At 43.0% G+C, this 20935-nt stretch overlaps 1 protein-coding gene across 1 annotated transcript; it reads right to left on the reverse strand.

The window, feature by feature from the left end:
• Positions 1-232: 232 nt before the first annotated feature.
• LOC141220431 (uncharacterized) lies at positions 233-20681 on the reverse strand. Its single transcript, XM_073666349.1, has 7 exons — positions 20585-20681; positions 8507-8656; positions 8276-8377; positions 8070-8193; positions 7892-7986; positions 7603-7693; positions 233-3590 (listed from the first exon to the last, which is right to left on the reverse strand). Exons 2-7 carry the CDS (start codon positions 8582-8584, stop codon positions 1822-1824), a joined length of 2259 nt encoding a protein of 752 aa, XP_073522450.1. The 5' UTR covers positions 8585-8656; positions 20585-20681; the 3' UTR covers positions 233-1821.
• Positions 20682-20935: the final 254 nt, after the last annotated feature.

Raw genomic sequence — 20935 nt, forward strand, 5'->3', positions numbered from 1 at the left:
TACATTCCTGATGTAGAATCAGTCTGGGTAAATGTACATGGACATGACAATAATGGAAAACTGCTAACTGGACTTTGCTACAAGTCTCCTAATATAGCTGAACACGTAGAGGATGAAATGCTGCAACAAATTAAAAAGGCAACAAAAACAAGTCATGGTGAAAAGTGTTGGATCCCTTGAAATTGTTCCAGAAAATGAAGTAATTCTCCCAGAAAATTATTGCAATTACATGTTTTGTTATACACGTTTATTTCCTTTGCGTGTATTGGAACAACACAAGAAAACAGAGAGAAAAAGGCAAATTGAACATAATTTCACACAAAATAGGCCGGACAAAATTGTAGGTAAACAACTTTGTTTCAAGTATGTGAAGCTTGTTCAAACGTAATTGTGGCAAGTAACAGGTGTGGGCAATATGAAAATCACAACTAAAACTAGATAAAAAAGGGAGAAGTTGATTCAATCTTTGCATTGTGTGCATATGTGTGCCACACTAAGCATGGAGAAAACAGAAAAAGGAGAAGAGAACTGTCTGAGGATTTGAGAACCCAAATTGTTGAAAAATATCAACAATTTCAAGGTTATAAGTCCATCTTTAGGGATAAGCATGTTCCTTTGTCCAAGGTACGCAGCATAATCAATAAATTTACAACCCATACAGTCAGATATGGTGGAGGTTCAAAGGTGTTTTGGGGTTGATTCTCTGCCTCTGGCACTAGGTGCCTTGACTGTGTGCAAGACATCATGAAATCTGAAGATTAGCAAAGGATCTTGGGTCACAATGTAGTGCCTAGTGTCAGAAAGCTGGATTTGCGTCCTAGGTCATGGGTCTTCCAGCATGACAATGACCCCAAACATACTTCAAGAAGCACCCAGAAAATGGATGGAAACAAAGTGCTGGAGAGTTCTGACCAGCAAGGAGTCTGGATCTAAATCCCATTGAACACCTGTGGAGAGATCTTAAAATTGCTGTATGGAGACAAATATTACAGTTTGAGAGTCCTCAGTTTTTGATACCATCTTTTCAGTTAGCCATTAGTCAGTAAGCTTTCGAGACTACTCAGGTCTCTTCATCAGACATAGTATAACACAAAATCTGAAGAGTCACATATTTATACACAACATGGCACAGGAATAATGCAATAGATGAGACAAGTGATGTGAAGCAGAAATATCAGTTTTGGAAAGGGAGAAGAAGTTGTGGCCGTAAAAATAAGTGGCCACAAGTAGATCTATTCTTTTTGTCTTTTTTTGTGTGGCGATGAGAATTCATCCTTGTTCTAAGTTTTTGCCTTGTCTCCCCTACATACAGACCCCCAGTTGGACATTTGGTACATATAATTAAGTACATTAGATGTGATGCAGCTGAAAGTATCTGGGATCTTGTGGTCCTGATGTGAGTTGGGAATCTTTATCTTGTCCGTGGTCATTATAAATGGACAGGTTTTACATATACAGTGGATGAGGATGAATTTTGTAAGTTTCACCACAAAGGTGAAACTATCCTCCCGGTTAGTTTGCTTTCCCTCCCAGTACCTTTTCATTCTAACAATGATAGGTTTTTGAGAGATTATACTTGTTCCTTCTATTTTTTGTTCTCCTTAGCTTGACTTCTTCGCCCTATATGAATGTGTTTTTGTTTCTCATTCAGGGTTTTCGTATTTTACTTCATACTTTTCTTTCCCCTTGTTGACAGTGTGTTGCAGCCTCCCCTCTGGTTCCTCAGGAGGTACGAGAAACTCCTCAACGGCTTATTAAGGAGTTAGGTCAGTGGTGGTGTTTTTAGTTGTGCAGCTAGGGCCTTTCTTGTCTGTACAGAGACTAGTTGGGTGTAGTTGTGGCATTCTCCCCTGTGTGGGTTCTCCGGTGGTTATCAAGATTCGCTTTCTGGTTAAAACATTTCCCACATTTTGAACAAGAAAAAGGCTTCTTCCCTGTGTGAATTCTCTGATGTTTATTAAGATCTGATTTCTGTACAAAACATTTCCCACAATCTGAACATGAAAATGGCTTCTCCCTTGTGTGAGTTTTGTGATGTTTTATAAGAGTAGACTGCGCTGTAAAACATTTCCCACATTCTGAACATGAAAATGGCTTCTCTCCTGTGTGAGTTCTCTGATGGTTGATAAGAGTTGATTTCTCTGCAAAACATTTTCCACATTCTGGACATGAAAAAGGCTTCTCCCCTGTGTGAGTTCTCTGATGTGTGATAAGCTTTGATTTCTTTACAAAACATTTCCCACATTCTGAACATGAAAATGGCTTCTCCCCTGTGTGAGTTTTGTGATGTTTTATAAGAGTAGACTGCGCTGTAAAACATTTCCCACATTCTGAACATGAAAATGGCTTCTCTCCTGTGTGAGTTCTCTGATGACTGGTAAGAGTTGATTTCTCTGCAAAACATTTTCCACATTCTGAACATGAAAAAGGCTTCTCCCCTGTGTGAGTTCTCTGATGTTTGATAAGCTTTGATTTCTTTGCAAAACATTTCCCACATTCTGAACAAGAAAATGGCTTGTCCCCTGTGTGAGTTCTCTGATGTGCAATAAGAGCTGACTTCTCTGTAAAATATTTCACACATTCTGAAGAAAATGGCTTCTCCCCTGTGTGAGTTCTCTGATGTGTGATAAGAGATGATTTCTCTGTAAAATATTTCACACATTCTGAACAAAAAAAAGGCTTCTCACCTGTGTGAGTTCTCTGATGTTTGATAAGAGTTGATTTCTCTGTAAAACATTTCACACATTCTGAACATGAAAAAGGCTTCTCCCCTGTGTGAGTTTTGTGATGCTTGATAAGATTTGATTTCTTTGCAAAACACTTCCCACATTCTGAACAAGAAAATGGCTTCTCCCCTGTGTGAGTTCTCTGATGTATATTAAGATGTGATTTCTGTGCAAAACATTTCCCACAATCTGAACATGAAAATGGCTTCTCCCCTGTGTGAGTTTTGTGATGCTTGATAAGATTTGATTTCTCTGTAAAACATTTCCCACATTCTGAACATGAAAATGGCTTCTCCCCTGTGTGAGTTCTCTGGTGCTCAAGAAAACTAGATTTCCGGTTAAAACATTTCCCACAATCTGAACATGAAAATGGCTTCTCCCCTGTGTGAGTTTTGTGATGCTTGATAAGAGTTGATTTCTCTGTAAAACATTTCACACATTCTGAACAGGAAAATGGCTTCTCTCCTGTGTGAGTTCTCTCATGCCTAACAAGATTTGATTTCTGATTAAAACATCTCCCACACTTGGAGCAAGAAAATCTATTCTTCACTGTGTGAATTTTTTGATGTTTGAGAAAAGACTTTTTGAGAGGAAAACTATTTCTATATTCTGAACGTGAAAATGGCTTCTTTGCTTTAGGAGCAGTTTGTTTTTTAATGCTTATTTTGTGAGTTTGATTTCCCTCAGTAGTCGGTAATGAATCAGAAGACAGGACTTGTTTCATAGGATCAGATGACAGATCTTTGCTGTGAAGGGATGATGGTAGATCTGGAGTAATGGCATTCACTTCAATTGTATCCTGTGGGATCTCAAGATCATCTGATATAAAAATCTCCTGTCCCTCTGATCTCCTGATACAGTCATCTGCCAAGAATAAAACCAATTATTATTTTTTAATAAAAAATCCTTGAATTTTATATTTTTGAACATTTCTACTTAAACTGTCTGTAAATAAAGGCAAGTTATATAAAAAAAAAAAATTCATTTATTCACCAGGACAATGACCATCTAATAGAAAACCTCATAGGATGAACCAGTGGAGCGTGGTGTTCAACTGTTTGTTCATTCTGCCTCCCAAATATGGAGTAAAAGGCGCAGGCTCTGTCCAGCCACTAAGATTAGGTAGCCTGGGACCAGTAGTACCATCCAGTCTGGCAGTATGGGTGTGTGTGCTGTCCAGCTGGAGTAACCTACTCCCTGCTTCAGCCATTTGGAAAGCACCGCACCCTACTAAAGCTGGAAGCATATTGCCGGAAGCTGCCAGATCCAGCCTTGTTCTCCTCTGGTTCAGTCCTCTGTGATCAGCTCCCGGCTTGTGTATTTGCTTCCGGTTGTGACCTCGGCCCGTTTACTGACTACTCGTGTCTTCTGATTTTGTATTTTCTCTGCCCTCCTGGTTCTGATCCGGCTACCTGACTATTCTTATTCCCATCTCACTCCACAGAACAGCAGGTAACACTATGGCCCAAGCCTAGGGGTCTCTGTGTAAGTCCAGATCCATGTAGAGGGGTTAAAGGGTGATGAGCAAAGTCATTTGTGAAATCTGTAAAGAGGGTAGATAGTGACAAGCCTGTTTGTGGTGGCCATCTTTTGAGCTGCCAGGTGACCATGAACAGTGCCCCCAATACATTGCGTCTGCGAACTATTCCAGTTAAGATCTGCATTCAAATAGCTAAATGGCGCTCCTTCCCTTCTTACCCTGCCATGTGCCCAGACAGTAGTGTACAACCGTATATAGGGGATTGTCAGATTCAAGAGAAGTTGGAAAATAATTTGTAAGGTCCATTTGTTTCCTATTATCCTTTGTGAAGAATTCCAGAATTATCACCACATAAAGTGACGCGGGAAGGGGTTAAATCAGAGGATTACTGAAGTCAAAAACTGTGAGTATAGACAATAAAACATCTACTGAAATGATCAAACTCAACAGTCTCCATCAAAGAAAAATGAGTAACTAGTGGAGAAACCTCTCTGGGGTAATTAGAGTCTGGGGCTCGGTGGCTCTTCATCATCTAAACTATCGTAAGGGACAATATTTTCTGTCACATGAGTGTCAAGAAGAAATATTAGACATTTAAAGTGAAGTTTTTTACAATACTGCAGAGCTGAGGGGTCTTAAATTTAGATCTCGGGCATTTGGAAGAGGCAATGGAGATCTTTTTGAAAGACTACCAGGGAGTTACAGAGACACATAAGTGAGGCCGGCCGATTCCACCACAATCAAACTATCATACAGAATGAACTTGTAAAAAAAGAAAGAATATATAAACATGTAACATCCCCAACAACAACGTATGTATGAAGGGAAAAATCCAACACTAAACCGGAGTCGCACTCATTTATGGTGGACCATTGGAGGTATGATGAATCCTGACCAGAAGAGTAGAGAAAGTATTAGTGCCCCCATGTCAGGAGAGATTGTGCAGGAATCTGAATTCTTTAGGATTGAAAACATAATGGAATTTATGACGTGGAGTGAATCCATGAAACCAGGGCTCGAGCCATGCCACCACATCTCCTGCAGGCGTGAATAGATGTGTATTACAGCCATCAGCCACGCACAGCTTAGAGATACAGTTAGGTCCATATATATTTGGACAGGGACAACATTTTTCTAATTTTGGTTCTAGACATTACCACAATGAATTTTAAACAAAACAATTCAAATGCAGTTGAAGTTCAGACTTTCAGCTTTCATTTGAGGGTATCCACATTAAAATTGGATGAAGGGTTTAGGAGTTTCAGCTCCTTAACATGTGCCACTCTGTTTTTAAAGGGACCAAAAGTAATTGGACAGATTAAATAATTGTAAATAAAATGTTCATTTCTAGTACTTGGTTGAAAACCCTTTGTTGTCAATGACTGCCTGAAGTCTTGAACTCATGGACATCACTAGACGCTGTGTTTCCTTCTTTTGATGCTCTGCCAGGCCTTCACTGCGGTGGTTTTCAGTTGCTGTTTGTTTGTGGGCCTTTCTGTCTGAAGTTTAGTCTTTAACAAGTGAAATGCATGCTCAATTGGGTTGAGATCAGGTGACTGACTTGGCCATTCAAGAATATTCCACTTCTTTGCTTTAATAAACTCCTGGGTTGCTTTGGCTTTGTTTTGGGTCATTGTCCATCTGTAGTATGAAACGACGACCAATCAGTTTGGCTGCATTTGGCTGGATCTGAGCACACAGTATGGCTCTGAATACATAAGGAATTCATTCGGCTGCTTCTGTCCTGTGTCAGATCATCAATAAACACTAGTGACCCAGTGCCACTGGCAGCCATGCATGCCCGTGCCATCACACTGCCTCCGCCGTGTTTTACAGATGATGTGGTATGCTTTGGATCATGAGCTGTACAACGCCTTCGCCATACTTTTCTCTTTCCATCATTCTGGTAGAGGTTGATCTTGGTTTCATCTGTCCATAGAATGTTCTTCCAGAACTGTGCTGGCTTTTTTTTCATGTTTTTAAGCAAAGTCCAGTCTAGGCTTTTTATTCTTGATGCTTATGAGTGGCTTGCACCGTGCAGTGAACCCTCTGTAGTTACTTTCATGAAGTCTTCTCTTTATGGTAGATTTGGATATTGATATGCCTACCTCCTGGAGAGTGTTGTTCACTTGGTTGGCTGTTGTGAAGGGGTTTCTCTTCACCATGGAGATTATTCTGCGATCATCCACCACTGTTGTCTTCCGTGGGCGCCCAGGTCTTTTTACATTGATGAGTTCACCGGTGCTTTCTTTCTTTCTCATGATGTACCAAACTATAGATTTTGCCACTCCTAATATTGTAGCAATTTCTCGGATGGTTTTTTTCTGTTTTTGCAGCTTAAGGATGGCTTGTTTCACCAGCATGGAGAGCTCTTTTGACCGCATGTTTACTTCACAGCAAAACCTTCCAAATGCAAGCACCACACCTCAAATCAACTCCAGGCCTTTTATCTGCTTAATTGAGAATGACATAACGAAGGGATTGCCCACACCTGTCCATGAAATAGCCTTGGAGTCAATTGTCCAATTACTTTTGGTCCCTTTAAAAACAGGGTGGCACATGTTAAGGAGCTGAAACTCCTAAACCCTTCATCCAATTTTAATGTGGATACCCTCAAGCTGAAAGTCTGAACTTCAACTGCATCTGAATTGTTTTGTTTAAAATTCATTGTGGTAATGTCTAGAACCAAAATTAGAAAAATGTTGTCTCTGTCCAAATATATATGGACCTAACTGTATATCATGGCACAGGTGTAATGTTTTTTATGTAGTTTATCAAAATCCTGTTTGAAGTTAGTTGGTTTAAAAAGAAATTGAAAAGTCGGGATAAAGGGAAACTCTGTTGTTATTGTACAGAAATTTACACTTGTCCCTCACTGGACATTTAATGTTATCGATCAAAAAAGCAAACTTTGGCCAGAAAGACTGGACCTGGTCTTGTAGGCACCATACGAGCACATTCAGCAGCACAGAAGGGATAGAAGGTAGATTCATCCAATAAGATATCAGGGATCTAGGAAGCCAACAGCATCATTACCCTCCGCTTTCTCTTACAGTCCCATCATAATTTTTCTTCAAGTGATTTTCTCACTTGTCAGCACTTTCTACGTACGCTGTCATTTGGCTTTGTAGTTTACAGACTTGGGCAGGTAACGGTCAGCGTCTACTAATCCCAGGGGGTAGGTAGATCCTCCAGGTTGTAAGTTCTATAGAAAAGGGCTTTCACAATTACACAAAGTAAATTGAATATTTTCGGAAGGAGGAGAATGTTGTGGTCTAGCAGCAAAATGGTGATCACACGATTGTGATATGGCCGGACTACACCACCGATAAAGCATCCACAGCCGGTGACTGAGAAGAATCTGTGACTTCTCTGCATTTAGTGGTTACTACTCACCTGGGTAGTCATATGTAGGAATCTCCTCCTTACACCGCTCATCACCCCTCACATATGTCTCTGTAGTATTAATATGAGTCAGATCTTCACCCTGAAACAAATATTATAAAAGTCAAAGACAAATGGAGAAGTCACATGTGTGATCAGCTCTAATCCTGCCATCTCCACCGTTCTCATTATACAAGTATAAAACATATAATACTGGTGGATGAAACAAGACTGAGCACAAGACCCTCACAGCCGTCTACACATCATAGGGGAGATCTCATGACACCTTCTCTCCATCTACCTGATGATCCTGAGGAACATTGGGATCTTCTTGTTTACAGTCCTGTGGAAGAAGAGGACGGGGACATCTCTCTGGTGTCCTCTTACTGGATAGATCTGGAGGAAACACATACAGGGACTGAATTCATTCTTTCCATACAGATACTTATAGGCTGTGTGTATTTAGTCCTGTCTATTACCTGATGATGTGAGGGGTTGGGGAACCTCCATCATGATGTCCTTGTACAGATCTTTGTGTCCTTCTAAATACTCCCACTCCTCCATGGAGAAATAGATGGCGACATCCTGACACCTTATAGGAACCTGACACATACAATGATACCGTCATCCCCCGATCCCTTCATAGTATTACTGTATAATGTCCCAGCATTCCCAGCAGCGTCACCTCTCCAGTCAGCAGCTCAATCATCTTGTAGGTGAGTTCTAGGATCTGGTCATTGATGTCCTCATGTATCAGGGGGCGAGGTGGAGACCCCGTGATTAATCTCTGGTTATGGAGAGACACATTAATAAATCTCACTACAGACATTTCCAGAGTCCTCACCTCTCCAGTTCTGTCCATCTGTTATTCCCATAGATAAGTATGATGTAATGTGACATCATCAAAATATCTCACCTCTCCAGTAAGCCGGAAGAGGATCTCTAGGGTGAGGTGTAATATCCTCTCCACTATCTTGTCTCTGTCCATATCCATCTTTGATAGGTAAATCAGGAAAATTTTCTTATATAGAAGATCTTCACTGAGAGGATCCGGTATTGTAGAGACCTGAATTAGAAGAAGATGAGCCGATGTAACATCATAAAAATCCTGTGTAATAATGCAACTACTGAAGATAATAAGGGGAAACATACGAGGAGATTTATTATTTTAAATTTAGTTTTTTCTTTACATCTAGGAATAAAACCTTTATATTTTAGGCCACAGACAACAAGCAGTTTCTTCCTCGAAGTCTGCAGCTGAAAATGTTTCTCATAGACTCACCTTCCATAACGCTAATTCTCGTCTCATTTTCCGTCACTGGAATTGGCATTAGCAATAATGCAGGAGATATTTATTTCACGTGACATGAGAAATAACTACTTCATGATGAGGAAACATCTACTACGGATCTAAAACCATATTTGGAGACAGTCCGTCACTGACTACATCTCCACTGGCCGTCTGTATGAATGTTTCCAGTCTTCCCCGAACTGTAATCTTCTATCAAGTTACATCTCATGTCTGATTCACACACAGAAGTTTGAGGCATTTATAAGAGCGGTTTTGTTTGCACAAATGCCGCGGACAGAAATTATTTGATACTAAAGTCTACATGTACAGTGTATTATGGGTTTTATTTCTAGCCTTAGGCTTTCCTATATTACAAGAAAAAAAACCATAAAAAAGCAGATATTAAAAGGTTTCAAAAGAAAATTTGCTCCAACAATTCTTGTAAAAAGAAAAAACATGCAAAAAGCAGAAGACACATTTTGTAATTTTTTAACATGTTATGAACTCTTTTGGGCACCAGAACATAGATGTACACCTCAGGGATGGCACAGGTGCGGCAGCAACAAAATCCCTGGCAGTTTAACCACTTGCTCCTGCAAAAAGCAAACATGGCATCTAAGAAGGTGTGACAGAGTTCAGCTGAATGCCCTCCTCCCCCAAGTACTGGGCCTGTAATGTACAAAAGTCTATTAGGCCGGGCCAGAGGCAGAGTTCCATAACTTACTTTTTAACGCCTCCATAAACATTAGACTAAAGTTACATGGAAGTACTGATTTTGGTCGACTATATAATGTATTTGGGGACCTCCCTACAGATGCAGTCAGACATACAAACCACAGGAAAGCTGGAATATTTGTGTATGGGGGAGTCTGGAGGGATAGCCGTCTGCCAAATGATCGTTCAGCCAACACTTATCTCATGTGTATGGGGCAGTTAGTATTACACTGACAGGCAGTGATAATACACGGCACTACAGTAGTACAGTGCATCACATGAGCAATCAAAGGCTTCTGTGTTGTATGATCGCACTAATGAGAGTTATTTTAAAAAGTTTATAAAAAAGGTTTAAAAAAAAGTTTTAAAGTGAAAATATCACAGTTTTAGCAAAAATAAATATTTGTCACTATAAGGAAAACATGCATATAATGAGAAAATGGAGAGGGAGGTCGGCTCACTGTTTATTTAATGCACCTTGTCTGAAGAACACCGCATGGAGTCACCCTGGTCAGGGACTGTGAAGACCCAGGGTCTTCTGTTGGTGTAACGCTACTAAAACAACACAGGGTGAGGGTAAAACAGCATGGTAATACTTTATTGAACCACAAAGAAGACATTAAACATACAGAACAGTCCCAGCAAATACCCAAGATGGTACAACATTACACAGTCTCACCCTTCCTTCTCCGCCAGCCTGGGATAGAACAGCTGCGACTTTAGAGACTTCCAGTGCTGACTACCTCAACCAGTGGCCCTCCGCTTCAGGTGGGCTCCCACAGAGAGAAGGTAGCGGCAAGTTTAGGAAGTCAACAGTCCATTGAGGTACAAGACCAGGAGACCCGATGGTCCCATCCTGGCCTCTCCGAGAGTTTTCATGGGACCAGACGACCGGTGGGTCCCTCTTGGCAACTCCAAATGTCTCCATGGGTTCTAAGTGACTGGTGGGTCCCTCCTAGCAACACCAAAACAGCATATCCATGGGGCCAAGTGACTTTTTCGTCCTCTCCCGGACTTCCCAAAAGTATCCATGGTCTCTCTGATGGTTAATGGAGCAGATCTGAAACTTTCCAGTGAGGGCTGATACCCTTAGATTAGAAACATGTAGAATACAAATCTGTGTCTCTTTAGATGCCATGCAATCCATCTACTTTGCTGAAGGATGTCTCCCATTCTCCTTCCAAAGTCCTTCTGATGTTCCGTGATTCTCTGTCCCAAATTTCATTCTGTCTACAGCACTACAGACATCCCTGTTTATATTTACATCTATGTGAGGTCATAAAGCCCAGGTAAAAGAGGTAAAGGTGCAGGGATCACTTATCATTGTTTGAGCTAATCTACTTACACAGTTGGTATCACAGGGGCTGTTGTAAATAAACTTTCTGCTGACTTAGTGCAATTTGTCATTATCACAGTAAACATGATTGTTTCCAAACGAACAGAATTCAGCATTCAGGGTTATACAAATACTATGACCTTTTTGATCAGCAAGAGAAATACAGTCCCTGACGAAGCTACTGTAGTAGCGATACACGTAGGTATCTATGCCCTACGTGTATCACTACTACAGTAGCTTCATCAGGGGTCGTATGTTTTTTAACCACTTGTGTGTCCCTACATGAAATAAAGTTGCTATTTTATTTATTATTTGTAGTAATTCTTATTATTTTTGGATGTGCATTATCTCACTGTGCAAGCTTTTCTCTACCTACTTCTTTATGTGCTTTGTTGCACAGTTACCATTGCACCCCGTATCATATTTCAGTGATTTAGATTGTGTGGTGCCGACTGCCAAATATCTTAATAGATTAATGTCTTCTAATACATTTTTTTTAGGGGCCCTGACGTGCATCCCACGTATTGTAGTTAACTCTCTATACACTCTATTAAATAAATGACCCCCTATAGTGTTACAATTGATGAAATTGTGTACTGAAAATTGCTGTACCGTTAGGTTTTCTTCAAATGTGTCGGTTTTATTAACATCGTTGCATGCTTTACAGGGTGTATGTCCACATTTAAAAAAACCTTATAGGATAACCAAGTTACATTGCGTTTGATATTTGTTTCTTGCTTATTCTGCCTAGTGTAGAAGCCTTTTTGGATCCAAAACTCAAACAAAATATGCAAAAGAATTTACAAAGTCTGGAGGATGCCATCTCAGACAGCAAAAAAACTACGTTTGAGAGAGATATCAAAGACTACGAGTCAAATTCAATTTACACATGGAAATGAAACAAACCAGGATCTACTGTTCAGAAATACAGGTCACACAATAAATTCAAAGGAAATAGAGGAGAGCTGAGGTCAGCTTCACAAATCCTAATGTGTCCATGGGTTCCTCTAATTATAATTCTCTGAGGACTTATCTGATGCATCAGTGGGATCAACTAAAGAAAGATGGAACAAAAATAAATTCTCAAGAACGCCCCACAATCCAGCACAAAACAATGAGCGGGCAGAAAGCTCAAACGTGCCCGGACATGTGCGTTCCACGCCGGAGGGCATCACGGTCTCCTACCTGCGCATGAGCATGTCCGGAAGCATGCGTTCCACGCCGGATCGCATATGGTATTGGATTGCATACCACCAACATAGAAAAATCCTATCTCTGAGATCAGCATCATGGGAGACTAAAAACAAGTACTGCACATCCTCCCATCATGCAATAGGCATGTAGATCTACTTTATCACTACAAAAAATATGGGATGGTGGCCCACAGTATATTCCTAAATGGTCAAATTTGACCTCTATTACACAATTAGAGATACACAAGGATCACCACACTTGTTAATGATGAAATAGTATAAGTGGAATATAATTGATAAGTAATAATTCTGATATAGAAGCTCAGATATCTCGGTGAAGTACAACAATATGTGAACCCCATTCACAGGAAACTGACTAGCAATGGGTAGAGCATAAAATCCAAAAATATAATCCAGAATGGGGCTGTAGTCACACAAAACAGGCATAGGAAATTTGCTCACCGAGTCCCTTAGGGGCTCGTGAATCCAGTCTAACAATCCACTCACTTTCCTTTCAGAGGATACATCTATTATGATCACCTCCTCTCACATTGGGTTTAACCACCTCAATGATACAAAAGGAGAGGTCTCCGGGTTCACCTCGATGTGCACTGTTCATGTGTCTCACTAATGGGATCTCCCGACCATGGCATATATCGCCCAAATGCTCCCCTACTCTCCTCCTAGACACCCTCTTGATCTTGTCTACATATTCTAGGGGGCAGGTGCATGTGGCCATATATACTAGTCCTGAAGTTTTACAGATGGAATAATCCCACTGGAAAAAGATTTTAGCCATGGAGGAACTTGAGAAAGATTTACATGGTCTCATCCAATTACATGTACAACATTCTCCAGATCTAAAGAAACCGTAGATTCTTCTATCTAGCCAAGTCCCCTTGGGTGCAGTTTTTTTTATAGAAACTGTGCATGGTCCCTAATTGACCAACCCTTTCTGAAAGTTATTGTGGGAGTAGATTCCACAGCACCCTCAGGTCTGGGTCGACCACAAGTATATCCCAGTGTTTTCTGAGGATATGAAAGATACAGTCACTCTGATTGTCATAAGTTTTTCTTACTCGTGTAGTCCAATCTTCTTCTTGGTCTCTTGGATTGGTATGGAGGAGTGTCTCTCTCTCCCATTTTTCTGCAAACGATGATGCGGAATCGAAAATGTACCATGAGTACCCTTTATCCCTTAATCTGGTGTTCAGGTCTATTGCCTGTATATTAAAATCTGTGACATTCGAGCAGTACCTTCTCAACCGTAAAAATTGGCCCTTGGGTTTTCCTCTTTGTATGGGGATGGGGGTGGTGGTTATCCCACTTCAATAGTTTATTAGTGCTTGAAGGTTTATGGTAGATGAGTGTCCCTAGGGTCCCATTTCAATCTTTCTTGATCAGTACATACAGGAACGTCAACTGGTAATAATTGGTGTTGGTCTGCTCCTTTAAACAAAATGTACTTTTCAGGTTATCCCCCCAGCACCCTCACTTATCTTCCCTTCTTTTGAGGCCCACAGAGTCAGACTCTACCGGCCATTCTCCCTGCGAGTGGCGGTTGTGTATCGCCCTCCGGGCCCCTCCCGTCAGTTTGTGGATCATTTTGCCACTTGGCTTCCCAACTTTCTATGCTATGACATCCCCACCCTCATCATGGGAGACTTTAACATCCCAATTGGCGATTCAGTCTCCCCATCTGCCGCTCATCTTTTATCGCTAACTTCCTCCTTCGGCCTTTCACAGCTTACTAATTCTCCTACACATGATGGAAATACTCTTGACCTGATCTTCGCCCGGCTCTGTTCAATATATGACTTTACTAACGCTCCTCTTCCGCTCTCTGATCACAACCTTCTTTCATTCTCTGTCAAGAACTGTCCCCCTGCTCAAGACACCCCCACTTTCCACACTTACAGAAATATACAATCCATTAACACCCAGAAATGTATGAAAATGTTGCAAACATCATTGGCTCCAATCTCCTCCCTCACATGTCCTGACTCTGCACTGAAGCATTATAACGAAACATTGCAATGCTCCCTGGATGAAGCTGCACCTCCTACACAGAGAACAACTCGGCGCAGATGAGGACAACCCTGGAACACGCTTCTCCAGCGGTGCTCCACGTGCGCTGAACGGCTGCGGAGAAAATCTAATCTGCCCGAAGATTTCCTCCATTATAAATTTATGCTTAAAACCTATAACTCCGGCCTTCACCTCTCCAAACAAACCTACTATAATAAACTCATCATCTCACGGTCCAATAATCCTAAACGACTCTTTGACACGTTTCACTCTCTCCTCAATCAAACAGCACAAGGCCCGACCACCGACCTCAGCGCTGACGATCTGGACAATTATTTCAAAGAAAAAATTGACCATATCAGACGGGAAATTTTCTCCCAAACCTCACATGTAATGCATGCTCCTCCCTCCCACACTGCATCTTGCTCATTTTCTGACTTCGAACCAGTCACGGAAGAAGAAGAAAAAAAACATCCCTGGACGAGAACTGTGATGCTAACTACAGACCTGTCTCCAATCTTCCCTTTATCTCTAAACTCCTGGAACGCCTTGTCCAGTCCCGTCTGATCCGCTATCTCTCAGATAACTCTCTTCTTGACCCTTTACAATCTGGTTTCCGCTCTTTACATTCTACTGAAACTGCCCTCACTAAAGTCTCTAATGATCTACTAACAGCCAAATCAAATGGGCACTACTCCCTGCTGATTCTCCCAGATCTCTCTGCATCATTCGACACTGAAGATCAACAGCTCGTCCTCACTATGCTAAGCACTATCGGCCTCAAGGACACCCTTCTCTCTAGGTTCTCCTCCTATCTCTCTGACCTCTCATTCACTGTGTCTTTTGCTGGCTCCTGCTCCTCTCTCCTTCCCCTTATTGTCGGGGTTCCTCAATGATCAGTCCTAGGCACCCTTCTTTTCTCCTTATACATCGCTCCTATGGGACAATCAGCAGATTCGGTTTTAAGTACCATCTCTATGCTGATGACCCAATCATACACCTCTTCTCCAAACATCACCCCTGACTTATTACAAAACACCAGTGATTGTCTTTCTGCTGTGTCTAACACTATGTCCTCCCTCTATCTAAAATTGAATTTGTCAAAAACTGAACTACTCGTATTTCCTCCCTCCACTAACCTACAGTACAGACCAAAAGTTTGGACACACCTTCTCATTTAAAGATTTTTCTGTATTTTCTTGACTATGAAAATTGTACATTCACACTGAAGGCATCAAAACTATGAATTAACACATGTGGAATTATATACTTAACAAAAAAGTGTGAAACAACTGAAAATATGTCTTATATTCTAGGTTCTTCAAAGTAGCCACCTTTGGCTTTGAGGACTGCTTTGCACACTCTTGGCATTCTCTTGATGAGCTTCAAGAGGTAGTCACCGGAAATGGTCTTCCAACAATCTTGAAGGAGTTCCCAGAGATGCTTAGCACTTGTTGGCCCTTTTGCCTTCACTCTGCGGTCCAACTCACCCCAAACCATCTCGATTGGGTTCAGGTCTGGTGACTGTGGAGGCCAGGTCATCTGGCGTAGCACCCCATCACTCTACCTCTTGGTCAAATAGCCCTTACACAGCCTGGAGGTGTGTTTGGGGTCATTGTTCTGTTGAAAAATAAACGATGGTCCAGCTAAACACAAATCGGATGGAATAGCATGAAGCTGCAAGATGCTGTGGTAGCCATGCTGGTTCAGTATGCCTTCAATTTTGAATAAATCCCCAACAGTGCCACCAGCAAAGCACCCCCACACCATCACACCTCCTCCTCCATGCTTCACAGTGGGAACCAGGCATGTAGAGTTCATCTGTTCACCTTTTCTGCATCGCACAAAGACACGGTGGTTGGAACCAAAGATCTCAAATTTGGACTCATCAGACCAAAGCACAGATTTCCACTGGTCTAATGTCCATTCCTTGTGTTCTTTAGCCCAAACAAGTCTCTTCTGCTTGTTGCCTGTTCTTAGCAGTGGTTTCCTAGCAGCTATTTTACAATGAAGGCCTGCTGCACAAAGTCTCCTCTTAACAGTTGTTGTAGAGATGTGTCAGCTGCTAGAACTCTGTGTGACATTGACCTGGTCTCTAATCTGAGCTGCTGTTAACCTTCGATTTCTGAGGCTGGTGACTCGGATAAACTTATCCTCAGAAGCAGAGGTGACTCTCGGTCTTCCTTTCCTGGGGCGGTCCTCATGTGAGCCAGTTTCTTTGCAGAACTTGATGGTTTTTGCAACCGCACTTGGGGACACTTTAAAAGTTTGCCAAATTTTTCAGACTGACTGAGCTTCATTTCTTAAAGCAATGATGGCCACTCGTTTTTCTTTACTTAGCTTTTTTCTTGCTATAATACAAATTCTAACACTCTATTCAGTAGGACTATCAGCTGTGTATCCACCAGACTTCTGCACAACACAACTGATGGTCCCAACCCCATTTATAAGGCAAGAAATCCCACTTATTAAACCTGACAGGGCACACCTGTAAAGTGAAAACCATTTCCGGTGACTACCTCTTGAAGCTCATCAAGAGAATGCCAAGAGTGTGCAAAGCAGTCATCAAAGCAAAAGGTGGCTACTTTGACGAACCTAGAATATAAGACATATTTTCAGTTGTTTCACACTTTTTTGTAAAGTATATAATTTCACATGTGTTAATTCATAGTTTTGATGCCTTCAGTGTGAATGTACAATTTTCATAGTCATGAAAATACAGAAAAATCTAAATGAGAAGGTGTGTCCAAACTTTTGGTCTGTACTGTACCTGTGCCCAATATTGCCACTTCAGTTTGTGGCTCCACCATTACTCCCCAGCAACCAGCAACAAGCCCACTGGTTTGTCTTGGGGTCATACTCAATTCAGATCTTGTCTTCACACCTCACATCAAATCACTTGCTCGCGTCATCTACACCTCAAAAACATCTCTAGAATCAGAAATTTTCTTACCTTTGACTTTGTAAAAACTCTCACTGTAGCTCTTATTCATTCTCCTCTGGACTATTGTAACTCTTTACTAATCAGTCTCCCTCTTTCTAAACTCTCCCCTCTTCAATCCATCCTGAATGCAGCAGCCAGGATCATATTCCTCACCAACCGATACACCAATGCCTCTTCCCTGTGCCAGTCATTGCACTGGTTGCCCATCCAATACAGAGTTCAATATAAACTTATCACTCTCACCCACAAAGCGCTCCATGCTTTAGCATCCCCCTACATCTCCTCCATCATCTCAGTCTACCACCCTACAAGTGCCCTCCGTTCTGCTATGAACTTTAAACTAAAATCCTCCGTAATAGGAACCTCACACTCCCGTATCCAAGATTTCTCGCGTGCTGCACCAATTCTTTGGAATGCAGTACTCAGGACAATTCGATTAATTCCCAATACCCACAGTTTTAAGCGTGCCATAAAAACCCATTTCTTTAGACTGGCCTATCACCTCAACACACTTATCTAACTGTCCCAGTTTGGCCCATATTAAAATTTTCTTCAAAATCATGCTCATACCATCCAAATGTAGCACCCCGAGGGCTCGGCTGCTACAGGGGTATTGCACCTCAAACCAGAGGTGTGATATTCCACTCCCGGGTAAGGATGGAGTGTGGACCAGGACTCGGTAGGCTGCATGCACCACACACACCCCATTTCCGAGGGACAGCTCAACGGTGCTCCCACTAGACAGAAGTGCAGGCACGACAGCATCTGTCCCTGGCTGGAGTGGGGAGGGGAAAGTACACCCAGTGGTGTAGGAGCAGATAGGGGTGGGTCTCTGGGCATAGGCAGGAGCCCATTGGTTGCTAGTCACCTGGGCTCGGGTGTTAGAAGGAGGTATAAAAGGTGGGCACCATCTTAGATCAGTGTTCAGTCCGGGGAGTGCAGTCTGAGGAGAACACAGGAAGCAGAGCCTCTGCATGGGCTCTGCTCCGCAGGCAGGCCTTGTCAGGAGGCTGGAGCCTGAGAGAGAGAGAAAGGAGAAGGAACAGAAAGGAAAGTAAGATAGGAACTGGAACAGAGGAGGAAGGAAGCAAGGAACAGGAACACAGAGAAAGGCCCAGAGACCAGAGTGAAGAAGGAACCCTAAGAACCCACGAGATAACGGGTGAAGGGTTGGCAGAGCAGGGTACCGGAACCCAAATTGGTGGAGGCGACTAATCCTCAGCCAAAACCGGAGGTTGTGACCACATCTTGGTGCGACCCCTCACTACATCCACCAGGAAAGCATACCACATAGGGTCAGGGAAACCGGAGAGAGGTTTCGCCAACAGAAGGCCCGAGGAAGCTGGACAAAGGTGGGTCACTGGTGGGGACGGCCAGAGAAGGGAAGAGAAGGGAGCCCTGTGCCACACTCTGGAATTGCCTGGGAGTTGACCGATTCCCTCACCTGGTGGACGCAGCACGACTTGGGCAGTCATCGCCTGCAGCATTGACACGAATAACAACTGTGAGTAAAGCATTGGAAACTGCAATTACAAGTCTCTGTGTTTCATCGCCGCACCAGCACCATTAGTATTGGGACGCTCACACCATCACTACCATCATCTACTCTAGCTGCCCTGAGGCAATACTTCTCCCGTGGGGAGTTATCCCATTCTTGGCTGCGCATATAACATCAGCCTCAGCGGTCTGCAGCGCAGCGGTGATCCCCACTGACCGCAATCCACGGGTGGCGTAGTCGGACAATTACAATACAAGTAGACTGCCACTGGTTTGACCACCCTGGGCACGGACCAGGTCACCGCCACACGGAGACTACAACCCCCAGCATCCTACAAAAGGCCCGGTTCCGGGTTCCCAGCACAGGCCCAGGGGGCGCGTCACATGCAGTGATTAGCCTCTGTCTGTACTGTACACATACTGGCAGGCGACCAGTTCATGTAGTGTTATGTACTTACCCTATTTACTATATTATAGCTGTATTATAGAATATATGTACATTTTACCTTTGTGTCTCCCCTATTTGCTTATAGACTGTAAGCTTGCGACCCTCACTCCTTTTAATATTTGAGTTATGCTTATTCTGTAAAGTCTGTATTGTCTGTACAAGTCCCCCCTAAAATTGTAAAGTGATGTGGAATATGTTGGTGCTATAAAAATAAAAATTATTATTATTATAATTAAATTCAGATGTAAATCTAAAGCCCACTCTATTGATGCGGAGTTCCCCGACAAATCTTCCATGAAGTCATTATGTCTGCTACACTCGACTGATCTCGATTTCAAGAAACGTCTTACTCCTCTGATACCATCCTCAGGCCGTATATTACTGTACAAAGCCTCGATATCTAGTAAGGCCGGCTGCTCCCCTACATGCATGTATACATGCTCGAGGGTATACATGGAGGGGAGCAGGCAAAGGGAAAACCAACTCCAGAGGGATTATTCCAACTGCAAAACCGGTACTGTGGGGGCATCATACATCCTGTATAAGGGGCATAATGGGGCATTACACTGTGTGGGGGGATCATACATACTGCATAAGGGGCATAATGGGGGCATTACACTGTGTGGGGGCATGATACAACTTGCATAAGTGGCATAATGAGGGCATTACACTGTGTGGGGGCAACATACATCCTGCATAAGGGGCATAATGGGGGCATTACACTGTGTGGGGGCATCATACATCCTGCATAAGGGGCAAAATGGGGGCATTACACTGTGTGGGGGACATCATACATCCTGCATAAGGGGCATAATGGGGGCATTACACTGTGTGGGGTCATCATACATCCTGCATAAGGGGCATAATGGGGGCATTACACTGTGTGGGGGCATCATACATCCTGCATAAGAGGCATAATGGGGGCATTACACTGTGTGGGGGGATCATACATACTGCATAAGGGGCATAATGGGGGCATTACACTGTGTGGAGGCATCAAATATACTGCACAAGGGGCATAATGGGGGCATTACACTGTGTAGGGGCAACATACATCCTGCATAAGGGGCATAATGGGGACATTACACTGTGTGGGGGCATCATACATCCTGCATAAGGGGCATAATGGGGGCATTACACTGTGTGGGGGCATCATACATCCTGCATAAGGGGCATAATGGGGGCATTACACTGTGTGGGGGCATCATACATCCTGCATAAGGGGCATAATGGGGGCATTACACCGTGTGGGGGCATCATACATCCTGCATAAGGGGCATAATGGAGGCATTACACAGTGTGGGGGCATCATACATCCTGCATAAGGGGCATAATGGGGGCATTACACTGTGTGGGGGTCCCGTACTCTGAGAACAATACGTTTCCTCCCTTCCTGTCTCCATAGTTGGGTCGTATGTATCTATTACAGGAAACAGAACAGAAACCTTATGATTCTTATAAAGGGGCAACACAAGACCCCAAAAGAGTCTCCGTGCTGAAGGGGTTAATGCCCCCTGCTGCCAGTAATGGGGTCTCCACATACCTCCACCTGCAGAGACGCCACGGTAGCGTCTAGATTGGAGTTGATCTCCTGAGGGGGAGGAGTGATTTCATTCTATCATGACGTCACCGGAAGGGGCGGGGCTTCTCAGTCCAGTGGACGCTCTTCCACCTGCAGCTGCAGCAGTGCACATTGTGCCGGGACCGGAGGATGGTGATGAGGAGTTCAGCTTTGTGCTGTGAGGACTGAGGTGGGGGAACTGACCATGTGAATAAATGCTGTGGAGGCATAAAGGGGGCTGTATGGCTGGTGTGAGGAGGCATGGGGTATGTAGAGGGACATCCAGGGGGCTGTGTGGCTGGTGTGAGGAGGCATGGGGTATGTAGAGGGGCA

The sequence above is a fragment of the Phyllobates terribilis genome, unplaced genomic scaffold (assembly GCF_046119375.1).
Source record: "Phyllobates terribilis strain yellow unplaced genomic scaffold, ASM4611937v1 Scaffold_296__1_contigs__length_2355070, whole genome shotgun sequence".
NCBI lineage: Eukaryota > Metazoa > Chordata > Amphibia > Anura > Dendrobatidae > Phyllobates > Phyllobates terribilis.